The sequence below is a fragment of the Otolemur garnettii genome, unplaced genomic scaffold (genome assembly GCF_000181295.1).
Source record: "Otolemur garnettii isolate 467f Iridium unplaced genomic scaffold, OtoGar3 scaffold00209, whole genome shotgun sequence".
Lineage (NCBI taxonomy): Eukaryota > Metazoa > Chordata > Mammalia > Primates > Galagidae > Otolemur > Otolemur garnettii.
This window is the reverse complement of record NW_003852604.1, coordinates 2,376,550-2,397,275: the sequence shown is the minus strand read 5'-3', so window position 1 is coordinate 2,397,275 and position 20,726 is coordinate 2,376,550. Positions and strand designations below refer to the sequence as shown.

Below are 20,726 nucleotides of genomic sequence, written 5' to 3'. Positions count from 1 at the left end.
TGTCTTGGATTGTGTATGAAAACACCACACTGTACCCCCAAAGTGCATCAATGTACACAGTTACCATTCAATAAAAAAAAAAAAAAATAATGTTCATTCAATACCAATGTGTATTAGACGTGTTTTTCTCAAATGTGGTATGAGAGATCATTCTAACTGGGATAATGACATAGAATTAAATAACACTGGATCATAGCATTAAAAAAATCATTTTCTTTGCTACTCTCATTTAACTTGTCAGTGTAGGTTGGTCAATTATAACAAATGTACCACCCAGTTGGGGGATGTGGATGATGGGGGAGGCTGTGCACATGTGGACTCAGGGAGGATATGAGATATCTCTGTTCCTTCCTTCCATTTTTGCTGTGGAACTAAAACTGCTCTTAAGAAATATAGTCTTGGCTCAGTGCCCGTGACTCAGTGAATAGGGTGCTAGCCACACACACCAAAGGTGGTGAGTTTAAGCCTGGTCCAGGTCTGCTAGACAACAATGACAACTGCAACCAAAAAAAAAAAAAAAAATGGCTGGGTGCCAATGGAGGACTACGTGCCTCTAGTCCCAGCTACTCAGGACTGAGGCAAGAGAATCACTTGAAGTCAAGAGTTTCTGTGATTCTCTGAGGCAAGAGTTGCTGTGAGCTGTGATGCCATGCCACCCGGGTGACATAGTAAGACTCTGTCCCAAAAAACAAAAAAGAGGCTCAGCTCCCTTAGCACAGTGGTTATGGCGCCAGCCACATACACCAAGGTTGGAAGGTTCAAACCTGGCCCAGGCCAGCTAAACAACAATGACAACTGCAACAAAAAATAATAGCCAGGCATTGTGGCAGTTGCCTGTAGTCCCAGCTACTTGGGAGGCTGAGGCAAGAGAATCACTTAAGCCCAAGAGTTGAAGGTTGCTGTGAGCTGTGACACCATAGCACTGTACCGAGGGTGATATGGTAAGACTCTGTCTCAAAAAGAAAGAAAAAAGAAATAAAATCTTTTTTAAAAGGGATCTCCTCTGCGATTCACAATTATTAGTAATTCTTCTTATTGGATCAAACATCAGTTCTTATTTTGTGCTACCACATTTTCTAACAAATCCCTAAGCACTGCCAACTTCCATTTCTAACAGAGACAACCGAGTTTCTCCCTGGCAGTGGTCTCTCAGTAGAATGTAGTGACATTGCTGTCAGATAGAAATACCTTTAATCTCAGAGAGAGACATTAAAACTAGCGAAATCATTTTATTTCCACTAACTTTGATCAGTGAAACCCAGTTCTGGCCACACCTGCCTTAGGAGAAGTGCCTCAGCTGGAGGCAATTTCAAAGCCTGGACTGAATCTGAGGAGAGGAACTTCCATCTGCTGCCACAACAAAGAATAATCACCACAAATAAACCTTCCAAAGGAGAAACAAGTAAGTGAATCAATAAATAACCCCAGTCGATAGTTAACCAAGGTTTGTCAAAATGCAGTTGTTAAGAAATGTCTGGTCTTACAGTTCCTGTTCTGGAAGTTATTTGCCAGCTGCAACAATTGTGTCATAATGAGTCTTGCAGCAACCCCAGTCCTAAGTGGTCCTTTACAAGGAAGAAGATGTTTAAATAGCTGGCACAGCGATGGTATATGGGTCATCATGGGATGGGCAGGAACAGGACCAGGACCCCAAAGTCAGCACCATGACAGATTCCTGATTCTGTATTTTTGCTGTAGCAATTACCACAGATTTGTTACTTTATAGTTCTGGATGTCAAAAATTTCACTGGGTTAGAATTGGGATAGGTAAATGCCTATATTCCTTCTTGAGGTTCTGGAGAAAATCCATTTTCTTGCATTTTCCAGCTCGTGGGGTCTTCCCACGCCCCATGGTTCATGGATGGCCCCTTTCCATTGTCAAAGCCAGCAATTTTAGAATTTTGACCTCTGTCTACCTTCATCATCCCATCTATCTCTCTCACTCTGAGTCTCCTGCCTTCTTCTGCGTATAAGGACCTCTGTAGTTAGTTACATTGGGACAACCCACGTATTCCAAACTAATCTTCCTCTCTTAAAGCCAGCTCCTTAGCCACCTGAATTCCATGTGCTGTAATTGCCTCTTGCCGTATAATCTGCCTAACATATTCACAAATTGCAGGAATCACGACATGGACATCTAGTGGGGCAGGGGGAGAGGTGGCATTATTCTGCCTTCTACTCCTCCACATGGCAAACAAGACCAAACTGTCTTTCCGGTCTTACCTGCTACATGCACTGGATGTATATTCCTGTACAACAAGCTACCCTAAAAACGTAGTGACCTAAAACAACAACATTCCTTACCCCACAGTTTCTGTGGGTCAGAGATTCAGGCTGGGCTTACCTGGGTCCTCTGGCTCAGGGTCTTTCACAAGGCTGCCACTGGATTCCAGCCGGGGCTGCCATCATCTCAAAGCTGGACTAGGGCAGGAACTGCTTTCAACCTCACTCATTGGATGTCAGCAGGATTCCTCCCTCCCCAGGTGCTGACTGGTGCTACCTTCAGGGGAGGTGCATGGGCTTCCCCTAAGGCCACTCATACTCAGCAGGTGGCTACATCACAGCAAGAAGCCCCAAGAGCCAGAAAGTGAGGAAATCTGTGTTTTGCAACCTCATCTCATCACTTTTGCTGCATTGTATTTATTACAAGTGAGGCTAGCCCACCTTCACAAGGGCATGAATCCCAGGAGGCAGGGACATAGAACCACATTGGAAGCTGCCTTGCATACCCCAATATGTACCCTGTGCTCTCACCTCACAAACCCCCAATATTCCCCAAGAAAGGAAAAAAACATCTTTATAACCTGTGTTATATTTGCTCCTGATTCATTCATTCAAAAATATTTATTTTATTCATGCTGCAAGCTAGGCAATGTTGACAGTGCTGGGGATGGAGCAGTGAGCATGACAGACAAAGCCTCCAGCCCCTTGGAGGGACATTCTAGTGGGGAGAAAGACAGAGGGTAATGAGTTACCTCGGGGAAGGGGCTTGCTGGTTGTTGTTGGAGGAGAACATGTCACGGAAAGTGGCCTGAGAAGGCCTCTAAAAGTTTACTTTGGGGCAGAGACATGAAAGAAGTGAGGAAGCTGCTGCGAGGCTATTTGGAAGAAGAGAGATCTGGACAGAGGGGCCGTCAACTGCAAAGGCAGCTGACATGTTCCAGGAAGAGAAGTTCTGCACAGCTGGAGCAGAGTGAGTAAAGGAGAACGTGGTTGGACTGAGGTCAGAAAGGGAACCAGAAGCCAGATCTTCTAAAGCCTCGTACGTCATTAAGAGTACTTTGACTTTTATTCTAAAATGTCAGCCACTGGGAAATTTCTCCTTAAAAGGAGCTACTTAAATAGAAAACAAAAATTAAGTCTCTCATAAGGAGGTAAACTTTGTTCTCTCTCATAAGGAGGTAAACTTTGCTTTACAATATAGTTATACTTCTAGAAAAAAGTATGTATAAATACTTTTTGTATTTATGTGGCCCAAAGGAGTAGGGTGCCAGCCCCAGATACTGGAGGCAATGGGTTCAAACCCAGCCCTGGCCAAAAATTGCAAAAAATAATAATAATAAAAATAAATTAATCCCTTTTTTAAAAATCCCACATTTTTTTCTAATTACTTTCCTTAAAAGATAACATCTAACAGCTTAGGGCGCTTGAAACTACTTTTATCCCCAGATAAGGAAAGAGAAATCAAACAAAATAATTTATGGAAAACTGAGGCCTAATTCTTATCTAAAGTCAAACATCTTCAAAGAGTCTGGGCTAGACTTCAGCCCAAGTCGAGGTCAATTTAATTAACTGTGTAAAGCCAGACTCCACCTGGCATGTCCTTACCAAAGAGCCTAAAAGGACATCTTGCAAAGCAGGCATCTTGGACCATAAAATGAATTCATGCCTGCAGATCACTTAAATCTTAATGAAATGGTTGCTGATAACCAGGCAGGAGGTGGTCTTAGTGGACATAAGATGACTTGGGAGAAGTCTTATTGATACTGGAACATTAGCCAAACTTACAATGTAATGACCTAGGATTTTGGAAAAGGGCACTTTCTTGTCATTGCCCTCACTTGTCCTCTTCCCATAAGACTGAGCTGCCGGCCTAGAAGTCACCTTCATATACCTTGGAGGGTCTATAGCAGGTGAACTTAGATAAGAAAATGGAAATCAGTCATATCAGGGAAGGAGAGGGCAACACAGGAAAGCACATATAAGAGAAGGCTGAGAAACACTCCACTTGCAAATACTGGCACCTGTGATCAGGAGACGTGGACAAAACAGACAGAGTGAGATGGCCTGGTTTGCCCTCCACCTCCTGAGCCTTCTCTGGGCTATGGCTGGGACCAGTCCCCAAACCCACAGGAACTCTTGTTGTAAGTATGATGTTTTTTCCAAGGTTATCAAGGAAAGGTTACCTGGGGAAAGGCTGAGGTCTGGCGATGAGAGTCTGCAGTGCACTGCAGGAATGGTGGTCACTGATGCAGAGACAGATACTTGGTGACGACTGCAACCAGGCACCACTGCCGGAGGGAGAACTGGCACTTGCTGAGGACAGACCATGTCCTAAATCTGTAATACTCTTCATGAAAGAGTGAGAAAAAGAAATGGCTGCAAGGAAATCAGTGATTTCTAGGAAGTTGCTAGACATCATCTGAAATGCTGTGTGCCATGTTCCAGGGAGTTACTAAATTTAAAAAATCACTTTCTTAAAAACATGAGTTATTTGAGAAGATATAGGGCCCTCCAAAGAAAAATGTTTTCTCCAATTCTCTTCAGTCACTTGGGATATCAAAGTTAATTGAGTTTTCTCCTAAAAGGCATAAAAGACACAGGAATCATGTTTTTGAGAAGGGATGAGGGTTCAGGGATTGGTAAATGGCTTTTCTCTCCTCAGCTGTCCCCACAGCACAGAAGCCCGTGGTGGATGGCATACAAGTGCTCATGGAGAACTCGGTGACCTCATCCTCCTACCCAAACCCCAGTGTCCTGATTGCCATGAACCTGGCCGGAGCCTACGACATGGAAGCCCAGAAGTTCCTCACTTATGAGCTCATGGCCAGCAACACTGCCGGTGAGACTCCCAAGCTCCTCCCCAAGATCCCGAATCTTGCAGGACACTTGCCACCCCGAGACAATTTTGTGTCCCCCCACTCCACTGCTGCCTCTGATTGTACCTTAACTATCCACATGCCTCGCCCTACATACCTGTAACATAGCTGGAAATAAATATGTAGGAAGTCAGAGCATTTGTGGAAGGGGACAGTCAGGCACAAAGAGCTCTAGACTACATGTCAAGAGCAGGCCTGGCTCACCGCTTATTAGCTCTGTGACCTCAGCCTCACCTTCCAAAAGATTCTAATAACAATAAAACAACTATTAGTAATAACAATGATAATAATAAATAATTTCTGTTCTGTCTACCTCCCAAGAGTTGTCTTGAGGCTCAAGTTAGATATTAAAAGCTTAAATTATTTTATAACTATAAATTTTTCTGTACAAGATTATATAGATATTTGTGCTGCTTTTCTAATCAAATACGAAGGATTCTTGATAGAGCCTTCACTTTGTACAGAGGCTACTAGATTAAATATTTTTTCTTTGGAAAGACAGATCATAAAACTACTCACACTATTAAAATGTCAAAATGATCTGGATAAAAAGCAGAGACCCATGTTCAACTACTAAGTTTAAAAAAAAAAAAAGAAGGAGGAAGAGAGAGTTCAGTCCTGGCCCCTGTGGTCTCTTCCCCTTGCACATGTCTTTGTCTAACTGTTTTGTTCTCTCTTTTGCAGACCTAACCATTGGCCAACTCGCCCTCACCATTATGGCCCTCACCTCCTCCTGCCGAGATCCTGGGAATAGAGTATCAATCCTACTAAAACAAATGGAGAACTGGGCACCTTCAAGTAAGATATCATTAGAAGAGAGGGGACAGTGAGGTGCATGGTCTTCCCTGGGAGTGAGGAGAGTGGAAAGTTGGAAAACAGACACAATGTACCCTTCGCTCTGGTCCCTCTGATCATCCTGTAAGTGAGAGATTCACTTCCAATCCAAAGTGAACTAGAAAAGATCCTGACCCCAAGGAAAGACTGGTCAGCCCACCTTGCAGAAGACAGCACCATCCCTTTTATTCTATGCAAATGCCAGGTGACAATCTTATTCTGAGCAACACAGAAGTTACCCTTTGCCAATACTGTGTCTTTCTTTGGGGATGGGTTTTCTAATAATTTCTATTTAAAAATTTTGGCTGTTCCTTCTTCACAAATGTCCTCGTCATTTTGAATGTTAATCTAATGGAGGCTCTCTGTCCATTTATGAGGCCCCAATGCTGAAGCATCAGCCTTCTACGGGCCCAGTCTGGCCATCTTGGCACTGTGCCAGAAGAACTCTGAGGCCACCTTACCGATAGCAGTTCGCTTTGCCAAGATCCTGCGAGCCAATTCCTCTCCCTTCAACGTGGGTGAGTAGGTCACCACTGCCTTGATCCAAGAATACCGGAGGCACAGTACACTGACCAGGGGAGCTGGCTGGGAAGTGGGATGGGAGAGCTTCACGCGGAGAAGGAGCTGAGAACCATGTCTGCAGATGGAAGCTACTTAATAAAGTTGGGCATGTGAGTTAAGGAGGACATGAAGGAGGGGGAAATGGTAACTTGCAGCAACAAGGATGATATTTGAAATGTCCAGGAGCCACAGAACCTCCACTGGGAACAATAAACATGTCACCCAAGTTAGAGAGTTGTTCCCAAATTAAATATTTAATGTCTTGCCTCATTCCTACCCTGAACCCCCTCTTTAATCACCACTGATGTTTCCACGCTCCATTTTTCTCAGTGCTTCTCCTTATCACACCCAGATCTCTCCTATTAAATAGCTACTTTACAAACCCCAAGCCCGTGATGTTCCCCTTCAGGGAAGCTCTGGAACCTCCTTTTTCCTTTGTTCTACAAGGAGGTGTGCTTCTGAGTGGTTGTTTTTTCCCCCTGCAACACCATGGTGCCCTTCTTTTGTCCACTCTTCTATGTAGAGTGATCCCTTCTCTGCCAGGACCCCTGTCACAACCTGCATTCACAGTCCCCTTTTCTCTTCTGCCACACAAAGGAGCAGCATTGTGCACTCAGTAGCAGCCTCTCCTGTTTAAGTTTCTATCAGACAAGTAGGTAAACAGATCCTCTAGGACCCTCCTGGTGGGCCAAGGGCAGACTGGTCTCCCTGTCCCATCCAGACCCCACACATGGCTGGAGCATCTCTGCCTGCTCATGAAGGTTGGACTTCTTTGATTCTGGGTTTCAGTAATACAGTCACCCGTAATGAGGTTATGCAACTTTCAAGTGGAGATTAGGATGGGCAGGGGAAGACCGATGGAATCAAAGGTGCTATTGGGCAAGTCTTTTGTTTGTTCTGGTCTTGACATCATTGGAGACATCTACAGCACTGGCCTCGCCATCCCATTCAGTCCACACGTGTGTATGACATGCAAAGAATGAAAAAGTCCCTGTGCTGGGCACCATGGGGCATGCAGCATTCCCACCCTCCAAGAGTTCATAGAGCAGAGTAACAACAGAATGCAGCAGAGAGCACCAAGATCGCAAAACAATTTAAGCAACAAATGCTGAAGGAGGCCAGAACAGAGGTCACACCTGCTCTGCTGAGATGGCCAAGGGGCTTTCCAGACAGGTGGCAATGGTAGGCTCTTTGAGAACTAGTGACATCCTGAAAGATAAACACCAGTGCAAGGGACACGGGATTGAACGTACTGCTGGTCTACATTAGTTAAATGCTTGAGCTGTTGAGTTGTAGACATCTGGGTTCAGTCCTGCCATTGCTACTTACTGGCTGTGTGGCCTTGAGCAGTTATGCCACTTTTCTGGGGCTCCCTCTCCTCATCATTTTCTTGGAGATAACTACAGGCCCTATTTCTCAGGTTGTCCTGAGGACTAAAGGAGATCACATAACCAGGATACAGTGCATGCTCAGTAAATGCTAGCTGTTTGTACTGCTGTGGTTGTGACTAATGTCTTATGTTCCTGTGATTCACAGACACAGGAGCAGTGGCAACTTTGGCTCTGACCTGTATGTACAACAAGCTCCCTGTAGGATCAGAAGAAGCTTACAGAACCCTGTTTGGTCAAGTACTAAAGGATATTGTGGAGAATCTCAGCATAAGGATCAAAACCAACGGCATCATCGGAGACATCTACAGCACTGGCCTCGCCATGCAGGTAAACACATGCACCAATGGGAGTGTGCAGAGATAACCAACTAGAATCAAAAATTCAAAAGCCATCTATGGCCAAATCTTCTATCCAAATTAAGAAAAGATTAATAGAAAAACTACACCATTAAACTCCCCAGCTCAGAAAGTGTGGGAAAGGGAGAGTAATAACGTTATGATGCCCCCTGAAACTTAATATGCCCCTGGACCTCTATTAGAAATAAGTTGCCTCCTGAGGGAAATAATAGAGACTGGTATAGGTATCCCACACATTAAAAATTAGAAAAAGACATAAACAGCCTAGGAATTAGTCCATGTTAAACACAAGAGTGACAATGAAACTCTCGCTCTAATGGCATGGTCAACGAGATTCTGTCATAAAACAAAAATCTGTATTTCCCCATGGATGAATCATACGTGTTCAAGAGCATTCCAAGGACTTGTGTCTATAAAGTTTTATGGAAGAAAAAAGACAGTATGAAAGGGAAATAAGATGGTTTGGGAGTGTGACTTACTTAAAATAACCTTGCTTCAACTTAGCACTGGACAGAGAAGTGTTGACTTTTGCTAATTTGGTTTGTGAGTTCTGTTGGGGATTTTATCACCGAGTCGGTACACTCTGATAAGCTGTATGTGGAAATTAAAGCTTTGGCTATCAAGAGGCAGGACCTCACCCGTATCCAGACACCAAACGCTGCCTGGCTTTCTTATTAGTTAGGGTCTTCAACCTCTTCCTCTCCTCTCTCCTTCCCCTATCTGGAGTTTACCCAGGCAGCCTGAATCTGAAATCACCAGATGTCTAGTATATAGCCTTTTCTAACCTAAAATATTATGGTGTAGAAAATCAAAGGGCTCTGGAGCAATAACAACTTGGGCTGGAATCTGAAACCTGGCACCTTTTCAGACCAGTAATGATCCTCTAAATTTCATTTTCCCCATAATATCAAGGTTGCAACTAGGTTAAATAAAATGTAGTACACACAAAAAAAAAAAAAGAAAAAGAAAATCACAGGCACGATGTCATACTTAATAATGGTCCATGGTTTCTCCCAGAAGAAGAGTAATGGTTTTAAACCTCCTTTTGGCACACTTTCATCTAAGATGTGTGTGCCCTTCAAGAAGCCCAGGAGCCCTTGTCCCTTCCCACAGGCACACATGAGGCTTTTCTCAGTTCAGAAGCTGCTCTTCTCTCTTCCCTTAACGTTTGGCTGCTTTCAAGTTTCCTCTGATAGGAACTTAACCTTAGAAAGGGATCTGATGAACTTCTTCTTAAAAAGTTACTAATGACTTCTAACTGCTTAATGTGTTACTCCCCTCTAGAGTGCTGGCATTGGTAATTTTAATCCCAAGGGGCGATGTCTCCTTTAGTGGAATTTGGGAGATGCATATGGCAGTAGACAAGATATTGTTGCTGAGGAGTGCCTACCGGAGGCCCCTTTAAACCAGACTGCCTTGTGAAGAGGCCTCCGTCTAGTGCCATGGTTGACAGTCACCAAGGTTAATAATGACAGTCATGCTGGTCACAACTGTCTGGCTTTCATACTGCTGGCCCTGGATGAAAGAGCCATTCTGACTCCCCTCTCTCTTCTCCTATTTCCCATCCCAAACCTCAGGGGAATCAGTCATCAGCAATCTCAGCCCATTAACTCTCTGGTGGTTGTAGGTAGTACAACTCCAAAGAGAGGGAGTGGTAAACAGAAGTAGCCACATCACACATGATGAACGCTTTTTCTATATTAGCTCTTCAGGACCTCAAATGACCTCTCCAAAATGTACGCAGAAATTATGATTTCAATTTTACCTGTGAGATATAAAATTCAGCAAACTCCAGGGCTGGATTAGGTGTTTTAGGAATAACCAGAAGAAAGGCTCAAATCATGGAATCAGGGACAACTGTTTTTCTACCTCTCATCTTGGTTTCCTCATTCCCTCCTGCTCCTTGGCTTCTTTGAAGTGGTGGAAGTTGGTCACTAACAGCTCAATGTTTATGTAGTTAACTTCAGATGTAGTTGGCCTCAGTTGAATAACTCCAGCAAGAAAAACAAAATGTTTATCTCTCCCCAATGTCTCTATGTCAGGGAAGGACTGTGATAAGTGCATATGTACCCCAATAGTTGTTACCAAGGGAATAGTACATTATCATCACCACAGCCCAGGCCATGAGTCCACCCTGTATAGCCGCTAACCAACAGTCCTGAGAAGATCACAAAATGAAGGAGAAATCCACCAAAGGATGTGCATGACAATGCAGAACTCAAGGTCTACCCTGTTTATGTGGTCAGGTTGTCCTACACTAGAACTCCTTCTGGAGCTCGCCTTGCCCAGTTCTCACCCTCACTCTACATCCCAGAATTCTTAGTAAACACAGCCACCCAGTGGTGTTCCCTGGATCTGGTCATTGCATTGATATTCATTATGTGACTGCTATGTGACAGACCCTGTGCTAAGTGGTGAGGATATAGCACTGAAGAAGACAAACAAACGTAGTTCCAAACTTTGCATAGCTTCGGCTTCGAACTTGGGGTGATTGCATGATCATGGTAAGTGATCAAGTCTCTCATTTGTAAGGTGTATAAGAGCAGACTTTCAGCAGCTAAGCCTAAGTCAATGTGCACTCTCTCTCCCCTTTCTCTGTCTCCCCCTCATCCTGTCCCAGGCACTCTCCGTAACACCTGAGCAACCTAACAAGGATTGGAACTGCAAGAAGACAATGGATATGATACTTCATGAGATTAAACAGGGGAAATTCCATAACCCCATGTCCATTGCCCAAATCCTCCCTTCACTGAAAGGCAAGACATACCTAGATGTGCCCCAGGTGACTTGCAGCCCTGGTAAGAACTTTTTTAATATCTTCCTCTCCTTATATCATAAGCTAGCAATTTTTGCAAGGAATAAAATATGGGTCATTTTTAAGTGGCATATAGTCATCTTATGGCCTTTATTCTCATGTGGGTAGAGCATACCTGACTTCCAATCCCCAAGAGTGTGTGCTAGCATATAGTCACCCCACCCTCAGAATTCAGCTCCACTTAGCATACACTTGTGAAGCACCTACTATGGGCAAAGCATTTTGTGGGATGTGGTGAGAAGGAGGTGGTCCATGGTCCCAACAACCAAATGATGTAGAGCTTCTTCCATTCACTTCATAAACATACATGTACCACTAAACATTGTACATATCTTATCATTTTGCTTTTACAAAGACAGGAGACAGATATGTAGACAAACACTACAATATTCGGAAGAAGGATATAAGTATTAAATAGAACTAAAAGCCGTATACTGTGCAAAAACACAAGAAGAAAAGTAATGACCAATAGTTGATTTTGTTTGGGAGGCTAAGACAAGAACAGAGTTCACATTTAAGCAGAGCCTTAAAGATCTACATTTGAAAGCTTGATTTTTCACATCAACAAGATGAGGTAGAAACTTAGCATCCTACTTTTTAATTAGAAATGTCTTTATTTTATTCAATTACTTATGTAATTGAAGCTTTTTTTTTTTTTTTTTTTTTTTGAGACAGAGCCTCAAGCTGTCTCCCTGGGTACAGTGCCGTGGCATTACAGCTCACAGCAACCTCCTCCTGAGCTCAAGCGAGTCTCTTGCCTCCGCCTCCCAAGCAGCTGGGACCACAGGCGCCCGCCACAACGCCCGGCTATTTTTTGGTTGCAGCCGTCATTGTTGTTTGGCGGGTCCGGGCTGGGGATTCGAACCCGCCACCTTAGGTGTACGTGGCTGGCGCCTTAGCCAGTTGAGCTACAGGCGCCGAGCCTGTAATTGAAGCTTAATATTGACACTTAACATTCAACCTTTGCAGAAATATGCATTTAGAAAGTGGGACATCCTGCATAAAAATTTTATCATCTGAGAGATAACTAGTGTTTGGTATGGATTCCTCCAACTCCTCCTTCTAATAGAATACTAATATTATCTCTCTCACATGGAATTCCTAAGACTAGAAGATATTAATAGGCTCAATATCTACCTCCATTCAGATTCTACAGAGACCAAAATCAAGCAAACTGATCTTAATCACACCGAACACTACCAGATACATCTAACTCCTTAGGCTGCTTCCCAATAATTTCCCAACTTTAATGAAGTGACCATGGAGTCCTTGCTAGGATTCTGTACCAGTTGTTCAAGTATTTCATTGAATGGTATAAAAATTAATTATTTTCATGAAATGTTTTCTTGAGTGAGTTACCAAAAAACAGAGATTTTGCACCCATAACCGAAACCCCATAATATTTGCACTTTACAGGTGATGATGTGCAACCAACTCTACCCAATGATCTTAGCCCTGTCCCCACATCAGCCTCCAACATCACTGTCATATACACCATAAATAACCAGCTGAGGGGTGTAGAGCTGCTCTTCAATGTGACCATGGATGTCAGCGTGAAAAGTGGATCGGTGCTGCTCGTTGTCCTAGAAGAAGCACAGCGCAGAAACCCCATGTTCAAGTGAGTGTTACAAGTGATGGTCACCACTCTGTCTAGGTCTAACCCCAATTCCAATTCTCTCTCTCTCCTTCCTTCATTTTCTTACTTTTTAATTTCCTTTAAAATAATTTTTAAAATTATTTTTTATTTCAGAGTAATATGAGGGTACAAATGACTAGGTTACATTGTTTGCATTTGTTAGGTGAAATTCAAGTTGTAGTTAGTTGAGCCCTTCACCCAGGAAGTGTGCCATATACCCCTCCATTGTGCCCATTAGGTGAGAGTACCTCAATCTTCCTCTCTCCCTCCCCCTCCTCTTCCCCCACTTGAATTTAACTGTGTTTTTTTCTCAGGTGGGCATGTAGTTGTTTATCTATTGCAGCAGTTCTCAACCTGTGGGTTGCGACCCACAGGAACTGTATTAAAGGGTCACGGCATTAGGAAGGTTGAGAACTACTGATCTATTGGTCTTATATTAGTATTGAGTATATTGGATACTTGCTTTTCCATTTCTGTGGTACTTTACTAAGAAGAATATTCTTCAACTGCATCCAGGTTAATGCAAAAGATGCAAAGTCTCCATCTTTTTATGGCTGAATAGTATTCCATAGTATATGTATACCACAGTTTATTGATCCATTCATGTGTTGATGGGCACTTGGATTGATTCCACATCTTAGCAATTGTGAATTAAGCTGCGATGAACATTCTAGTGCAAAATGTCTTTACGGTAAAATGATTTTTTTTTTCCTTCTGGATAGATACCTAGTAATGGGATTGCAGGATCAAAATAGAAGGTCTACTTTCAGTTCTTTGAGAATTCTCCATACTTCTTCCCATAGGGGCTGTATTAGTTTGCAATCCTGCAGAGCAGTATATTGACAGATTTTTATTTAACAACTTCTTGAGGAGCTTGAGATCTAGTAAGTAGCCAAGGCTTTCATGAAAAATTAAGTAATACAAGTCAATATGCAGTGGAGTTTTTAACAAAACAGAAATTTGGAGGAGAGAAAGTCTACTGTGTGGATCAAAACAGTCAAAGAAGGCTCTGTGGCTTTGGATCACAAGGAATAGGTAATATATAGGAAAATGTGGGAAAGGGGTTATTGTAGGAAAAAGAAATGGGTAAGATGAAACATTTGCATTGGACTAAGCAAGGAATTTGGGGTCAGCAAACAGGCCAGCTTAGCAAGAGGAGAGAATACACGAGTGAATTAAGTGAGTGACATCCACTCCAGGGTAAGTTGAGTGATCCTGTAAAAAGCCTGAACTACATGACTAGGAGACTGGGCTTCATTTTACAGGAAAGCATTGCAAGCTTTTGTCTAAGAAAAGCCATGTTTAAAATGTTACTTGGATGGAGAGGATAGAAGACAAAGCTATATGCTAGGGCATGACTATGCTGGTGAAGCTGTGAAGTGATGCAGACCTTATCTAGGATAAAAGGACTCATGCTAAGGAAGTCTCCATAGGGTTCCATGACTGGCCGGATGTGGAGGTCAAGAGAAAGAACTTCAGAACTATTCACAGGAGGTCTGAGAAGAACACCTTTCAAAGAGAGAGATTTAATTCCTTGGACAAGTTTAATTGGGGGGGGGTGTTCAAACTAGAAATATTAGAAGGCTTTGGGAGGTATAGAGAAAGTTCTAGGAAAAGAGGTCAGGACAGGCAAAAAGTATTGGACAGTCATCTGATGGAGGTGATGACTGAGGGTAAGGAACAAGAGGCAGACATATGCAGACAATGAAACCACAGGACAGACTTCATTATTCCCACTTTACAGATAGAACCTGTAGGCCCCCCAAACCTAAGCAGCTTTCCTAAGACCATAAACGTGTAACCCATACACTTGAGAGCTGAACCCGGATTGGGCTGATCTGACGCTTGCGTTCTTTCCATGCCCTTGTCAGGGAAGGGAAGAATACGGAAATAAATCACAGAGGAGAAAATTAAACTTTAGGAAATGTTTATAGTTTGCAAAGAGAGGAAGTGGTAGGGAAATATGGGGACATCTAAGCCACAGAAGTAATAAAGAAGAAACACTAACTCATGGAAAGGGAAAGAGGAGATACTTTCAAAGAACAGATGTGATCTGAATTCTGCAGAGAGATGTCGAGGAGGAATACCGACTAGCCAAGGAAAAGACAAGTGAGAAGTGAGTGATACTACACGGGCACTTATTCCACCGGGTTCTGGTGAGTGCCATGTGTCTGCTGCCTAGCCCATGGCTCCATAATTTCCCTAACTTTTTCAGGCAGGTCAAGATAAAAGTTGCATTTTAAGAATATTTAATTATAAACCCCTCTGAATATACTATACTTCTCTGAGCTTAGCTTTAACTGTGCCTGATTTTCCCTTTTCCAATTGTAAATTTAATAAATGCATATAGCTGAAATTTTGCTGGAATGAGCATAAAGAAAACAAATTATCTACAGTCCTCCCACACCCTGACCACTGCTAATATTTTTTATAATTTTGTTGATGTGTTTTTTCTATGCATATTGCAAATAGTTGTGATCCATCATATACATGGGATAGACAACTATTTCATGTCAATTTTGTGCCCCATGATTTCACTACATGTTATGTATTCTCCCCTTATTACTGAAGATTATTGAAAAATACAATTTTCATAACTTCCAAATAGTAAATCTTAGATTTTAATTCCAATAATCATCTAATTATTTGCCCATTGTTGCACATTTATATTTTTTCATTTGCTTATTGATAGGTGATTAAAAAATCTGTTCACTTTAATGTCATTTAATTCCAAGGGAATTAATTTCATATTCACATTTTCTCGCTGAGCATGATTTTATCTGATCTTTAAAGCATTCAGGATATCTCTGTCCATTCATTTTACTCCCTTATTTCCTGACCTACAGTGAGATAGTAATCATATGTGATTTTTTTTTCTTAGGTTTGAAACCACAATGACATCTTGGGGCCTTGTCATCTCTTCTATCAATAATATTGCTGAGAATGTCAATCACAAGACATACTGGCAGTTCCTTAGTGGCACAACACCTTTGAATGAAGGTAAGAGAAGAAAAGGAATAAGCACTTCTTCCATAGTTCGAAGGCTAATATTCCTTGATTCTTTTTTTTCTTTGTTCATTCAATCAGTAAATAACTGTGAGATTGTATGTGTATATACAGTAGTTGTAATACAGTAATTAGATATATGTATATGCATGTATCATGTCTGTATCTGTATATATGCTGCCATTAGAGAATTAGATATATGTATATGCATGTATCATGTCTGTATCTGTATATATGCTGCCATTAGAGAGATCAATCCTATACATATTTGTGACTCTCACATCACAGAGAGGGAAACTAAGTCTTAGAGACACGGAAGAGACTTGCACAAGGCATACACTTGGCATGTGAGAGCAGATAATCAAAGTTTCCAAACTCTAGGACAAATGTGTTTTGTATATTAGCTGCATTCAAAATTCATTCTTTGTCTTCTATTTGCTGTAATGGATTTTTTGTTTAATCTCCCAAAAAAGGGATGCCTGTGTGTGCATGCTTATGTGTGAAAACAGAAAGCATAAAACTCGGACTTAGCCGAAATCTTAACATTAGTTAAAGTTCTTACACAAATATTAAAATATTCTCCAATTTAAAGAGCCCTGATAGGCAGTTTTGCCTAAGCATGATGCTACCTATCTTAACCTGATGTTGACTGTCACCATGCAGAGACATGTAAAGCCAAACAAAGTCACAGCAGAGCTAAGGTCATGGTTTGATAAAGCAACTTCATTATCCACTATTACAATGGGAGAGATGTTTTCCTTAACATCTATCATGTATTTGAAAAAAATCTTGCCGGTCAGCATTTGGAGAACTGAAGCAAAAATACATAATAAAGATCTTTGAGTTACATAGGACTTGGTTAGAAACTCCTCTTATTTTCTAGCTACATGAGCTAAGTAATAAATCTTCTCTGAGCTACAGTTTCCATAGCTATAAAATGAAAATAGCAATAATCCCTTCTTGGGCTATTATGAGGATTAGAAATCATCTAGTAATCATTTAAATCATTTTAAATAAATACAGTACCTTTTGAATGTCACATGTTCATAAATGGTAGTCATCAATATTATTAGTTTTCCTACAATGTTCATCTCAAGAAATTGCCCTAGGAACTTAAATAAGACTTATTTTCATGCCTGATAAATACTTTTATTCCCTGGGACAAAGAATAGTAAAGAGAAAGGCCTCTGAAATCCCAAAAGATTTAGGCCTGGAATTGCCATTCTTTCTGCTGCTTGTTCCTGAAAGATCAGGATATTGTCATCCTCTGTCTTGTCCCGGAAGATAAGAAATGTCAACATACAACTGTATCTTACAATATCTTCAAAGATGAATATGAGGTTCTCCCTTGAATATTCTAACTTTGGGGCTCAGCACCTGTGGCTCAAGCGGCTAAGGCGCCAGCCACATACACCTAAGGTGGCGGGTTCGAATCCCCAGCCTGGGCCCGCCAAACAACAATGATGGCTGCAACCAAAAAATGGCCAGGCATTGTGGCGGGCACCTGTAGTCCTAGCTACTTGGGAGGCTGAGGCAGGAGACTCGCTTGAGCCCAGGAGTTGGAGGTTGCTGGGAGCGTGATGCCATGGCACTCTACCCAGGGAGATAGCTTGAGGCTCTGTCTCAAAAAAAAAAAAAAAAAATATTCTAACTTTGGCCTAAAGAAATCATTTCAATAATGACCATCAGTTATCACATAATCATTATGTGTCAGGTACTATATTAGGCACCCAGCAGTCATTATTATTTCTAATTCTGAAAAAAAACACTTTGGAGTAAATATTATTATTAACAAAATTTAAACATGCAGAGAAAGAGGCTTATATATCGTAAGGGAGCCTACCCAAAGCATGGTCCACAAAATGGCAACCAAGAAACTACAAAAAGAACTCCTTAAATCCCAACTTCCTGTTCTTTCTGTACTAATCAAATTGTCTCTCTAGGATGACTTTGCCCTTTTAACAAATTTAATGGGCTGATCCTTGGGGGTGGGGGTTCACTGTGGAGGCGGTTACATGTAGCTCTATTGAGTCATGTTACTCTGCTTGTTTCCAGGGGTTGCCGACTACATACCCTTCAACCAAGAGCACATCACAGCCAACTTCACCCAGTACTAAGGAAGACAGGAAGACAGGGGTTCAGCCTCTATGCACATCTCCCAAAGGATGGTGGATTTTTTCCTACTTCATTACAAATCTATCCAAAAGAAGTGAATATCCATGATGCTACTCTTTTCCTGATCAAAACATGGAAACCACTGTGTAGAATAAAGATACAACATCCTATGGAGTCTCAACATCTGTGTTCCATAAAAATAAAAGTTCTAGCTTCTCGATATAATAACTACCAGTCATCATTTAAACCTGAGGTGAGAGGGAAAGGGAAAGTCCATCTGATATTTTTGGAGCTTATTCTGATCTTTTTGATTAAACAACACATTCCCTGTTTATCCAGATAAAATAGCTATTTTTAAAATCTCCTATTTTTTATACTACCCAGTCTATTTCAAATCATCTAAAGGAAACATACATATATTTGTACATATATACAGATACACACACGAAATAATCAAACTTATTTCATATGAAACTTTAAGAGAGTTCAAATCTAGGTCAATGATTTTATACTGTCAACCATCCCCCTTTCATTTCCTTTTTTTGTGTTTTATTAATTCATAACTGTGTACATTGATGCATTTATGGGGGTTGATGTACTGATTTGATATACAATGTGAAATGCTTACATTGAACTGATTAACACATCCATCACAATTATATTATTTTCTTAATAGTTTTGAAATCTACCATTGCATCATGCACATTAGGTGCGGTCCCCCCAAATACCCTCTATCTTCCTGCCTCCCCCCTTCTCTCCTCTCCCTTCTACTTTCTGATCTATAGTTATGTTTTACCATTCATATGAATGTGTAGGTGATTATATATTGATTTCATAGTAGCATTGAGTACATTGGATGCTTTTTTTTTTCCCATTCTTGAGATACTTCACCAAGAAGAATATGGTCCAGCTCCCTCCAGGTAAACACAAAAGATATGAAGTCTCCATAATTTTTGGCTGCATAGTATTCCATGGTGTACATATACCACAATTTGTTAATCCATTCATGGGGCGATGGGCACTTGGGCTGTTTCCATGTCTTGGCTATTATGAATTGGGCTGTAATAAACATTATGGTGCAAATATCTTTGTTGTAAAATGATTTTTGATCATCTGGGCATATACCTAGCAGAGAAATTACAGGATCAAATGGTAGGTTTACTTTTAGTTCCTTTCCAAAAAGGTCCTATTAGCTTGCATTCCCACCAGCAGTGTAGAAGTGTTCCCTTCTCTCTGCATCCACACCAACATCTATAGTTGGGGGATTTTGTTATGTGGGCTAATCTTACTGGAGTTAGATGATACCTCAAAGTGTTTTTGATTTGCCTTTCTCTGATCATTACAGATGATGGGCATTTTTTCATGTGTTTATAGGCCATGCCTTCTTCAGAGAAGTTTCTGTTCAAGTCTCTTGCCCACATAGATATAGGGTTATTTGTTCTTTTCTTATTGATTAGTCTGAGTTCTCTGTGGATTCTAGTTACCAGATCTTTGTTGGAAACATAACCTGCAAAAATCTTCTCCCATTCTGAATGTTGTCTGTTTGCTTTACTTACTGTGGTCTTGGCTGTGCAGAAACTTTTTAGTTTAATCAGATGCCAGTAATGTATTTTTTGGTGTTGTCTCAATTGCCCGGTGGGGTGGGGCACTCCTCCTCATAAAATATTCTCCAGGCCAATTTCTTCAAGTGTTTTTCCTTCACTCTCTTCTAGTATTTTTATAGTTTTATGTCTTAAGTTTAAATTCTGATGTCTGTTCTGGGTAAAATCAGATTCAAGTATATTTTATATAATTCATATATGGAATATGTAAATATAATCTATATTCAATATATAATAGATTTTATACATGGATAAAGTAGGTAAGTCCTTATCTACTTAGATAAAGCCTTGAAAAAATGTAAGTCTTTCAAACATAATCATAACTCTAATCTTGGCTGGTAGGAATCAATACTCGACAAATTTTCTAGGAAGAATATGAAAATTTGTATCAAAAGGCTTAAAATATACTCACCTTTGACGTCCTCCCAAAATCCCAATTCTGAAATTTATGCAGAGAAAAGAATCATAAGAGGACTTGATACACAATATCCAAAATTCCAGCTGTGATTAGAGAACAGAACTTAGGTTTATTTGCATGGTCTGGGTTTCTTAAAGCTGAAGCCCAGAATTAGATAGAATGAGATGCCCAGTCATGGGCCTCCCATCCAGGCATTTCAGAACAATTACCTGCTCTGTAGTAACAGTCTGGCTCTAGGAGAAAGAGATATGAGCCACAGGCCCAGATCCTCATTTCAAACATGTCTATTAGGTAAGAGGTAAATCACTCTTAGAAAAAGGCCAAGGCTGTCACTATAATGAAAGGAAAGCCTAGAACTGGCAAAGAAAGTGCTCCCTCAAAACATATAAAGTTTATAATATGGATAAAATAGAAACAATCTACATATCCAATAATGGGGCAATGGACAGATAAACTCTGATGCATCCATCTGTTGGAATAATTAAAAGTTACTAAAATTCACATTGAAGATAAATACTTGCTGACATGCAAATACATTAATAACATATAGCCAAGTGAAGGAAGCACTACACAACATTGTAATATTATCCATGCCATAGCATTTTAGGGTTTGACTCCATGTGATAGAATTATTTGTGACTGGGTTTTTTGTGTATTTGTCCTTCTGTTTTCTAAGTCTTATCCATTCAATATATAATAATCAAGGAACTAGGAAATGGAAAAAATTATTTTATTTTTTTTTTGTTAAATGATAGCTGTGTACATTAATGTAGCCATGGGATACAGTGTGGTGTTTTCATATACAATTTGAAATATTTTCATCAAACTGGTTAACATAGCCTTTATGTTATTTTCTTAGTTATTGTGTTAAGACATTTATATTCTTTTTTTAAA

At 40.9% G+C, this 20,726-nt stretch overlaps 1 protein-coding gene across 1 annotated transcript; it reads left to right on the top strand.

Moving 5' to 3' along the window:
* The first annotated feature begins 4,221 nt into the window (after nucleotides 1-4,221).
* On the top strand, nucleotides 4,222-18,031 carry GIF (gastric intrinsic factor). The gene is made up of 9 exons (XM_003801376.1): nucleotides 4,222-4,364; nucleotides 4,886-5,062; nucleotides 5,784-5,897; nucleotides 6,311-6,451; nucleotides 8,031-8,212; nucleotides 10,862-11,039; nucleotides 12,473-12,674; nucleotides 15,574-15,692; nucleotides 17,754-18,031. Exons 1-9 carry the CDS (start codon nucleotides 4,283-4,285, stop codon nucleotides 17,813-17,815), a joined length of 1,257 nt encoding a protein of 418 aa, XP_003801424.1. The 5' UTR covers nucleotides 4,222-4,282; the 3' UTR covers nucleotides 17,816-18,031.
* The last annotated feature ends 2,695 nt before the right edge of the window (nucleotides 18,032-20,726 follow it).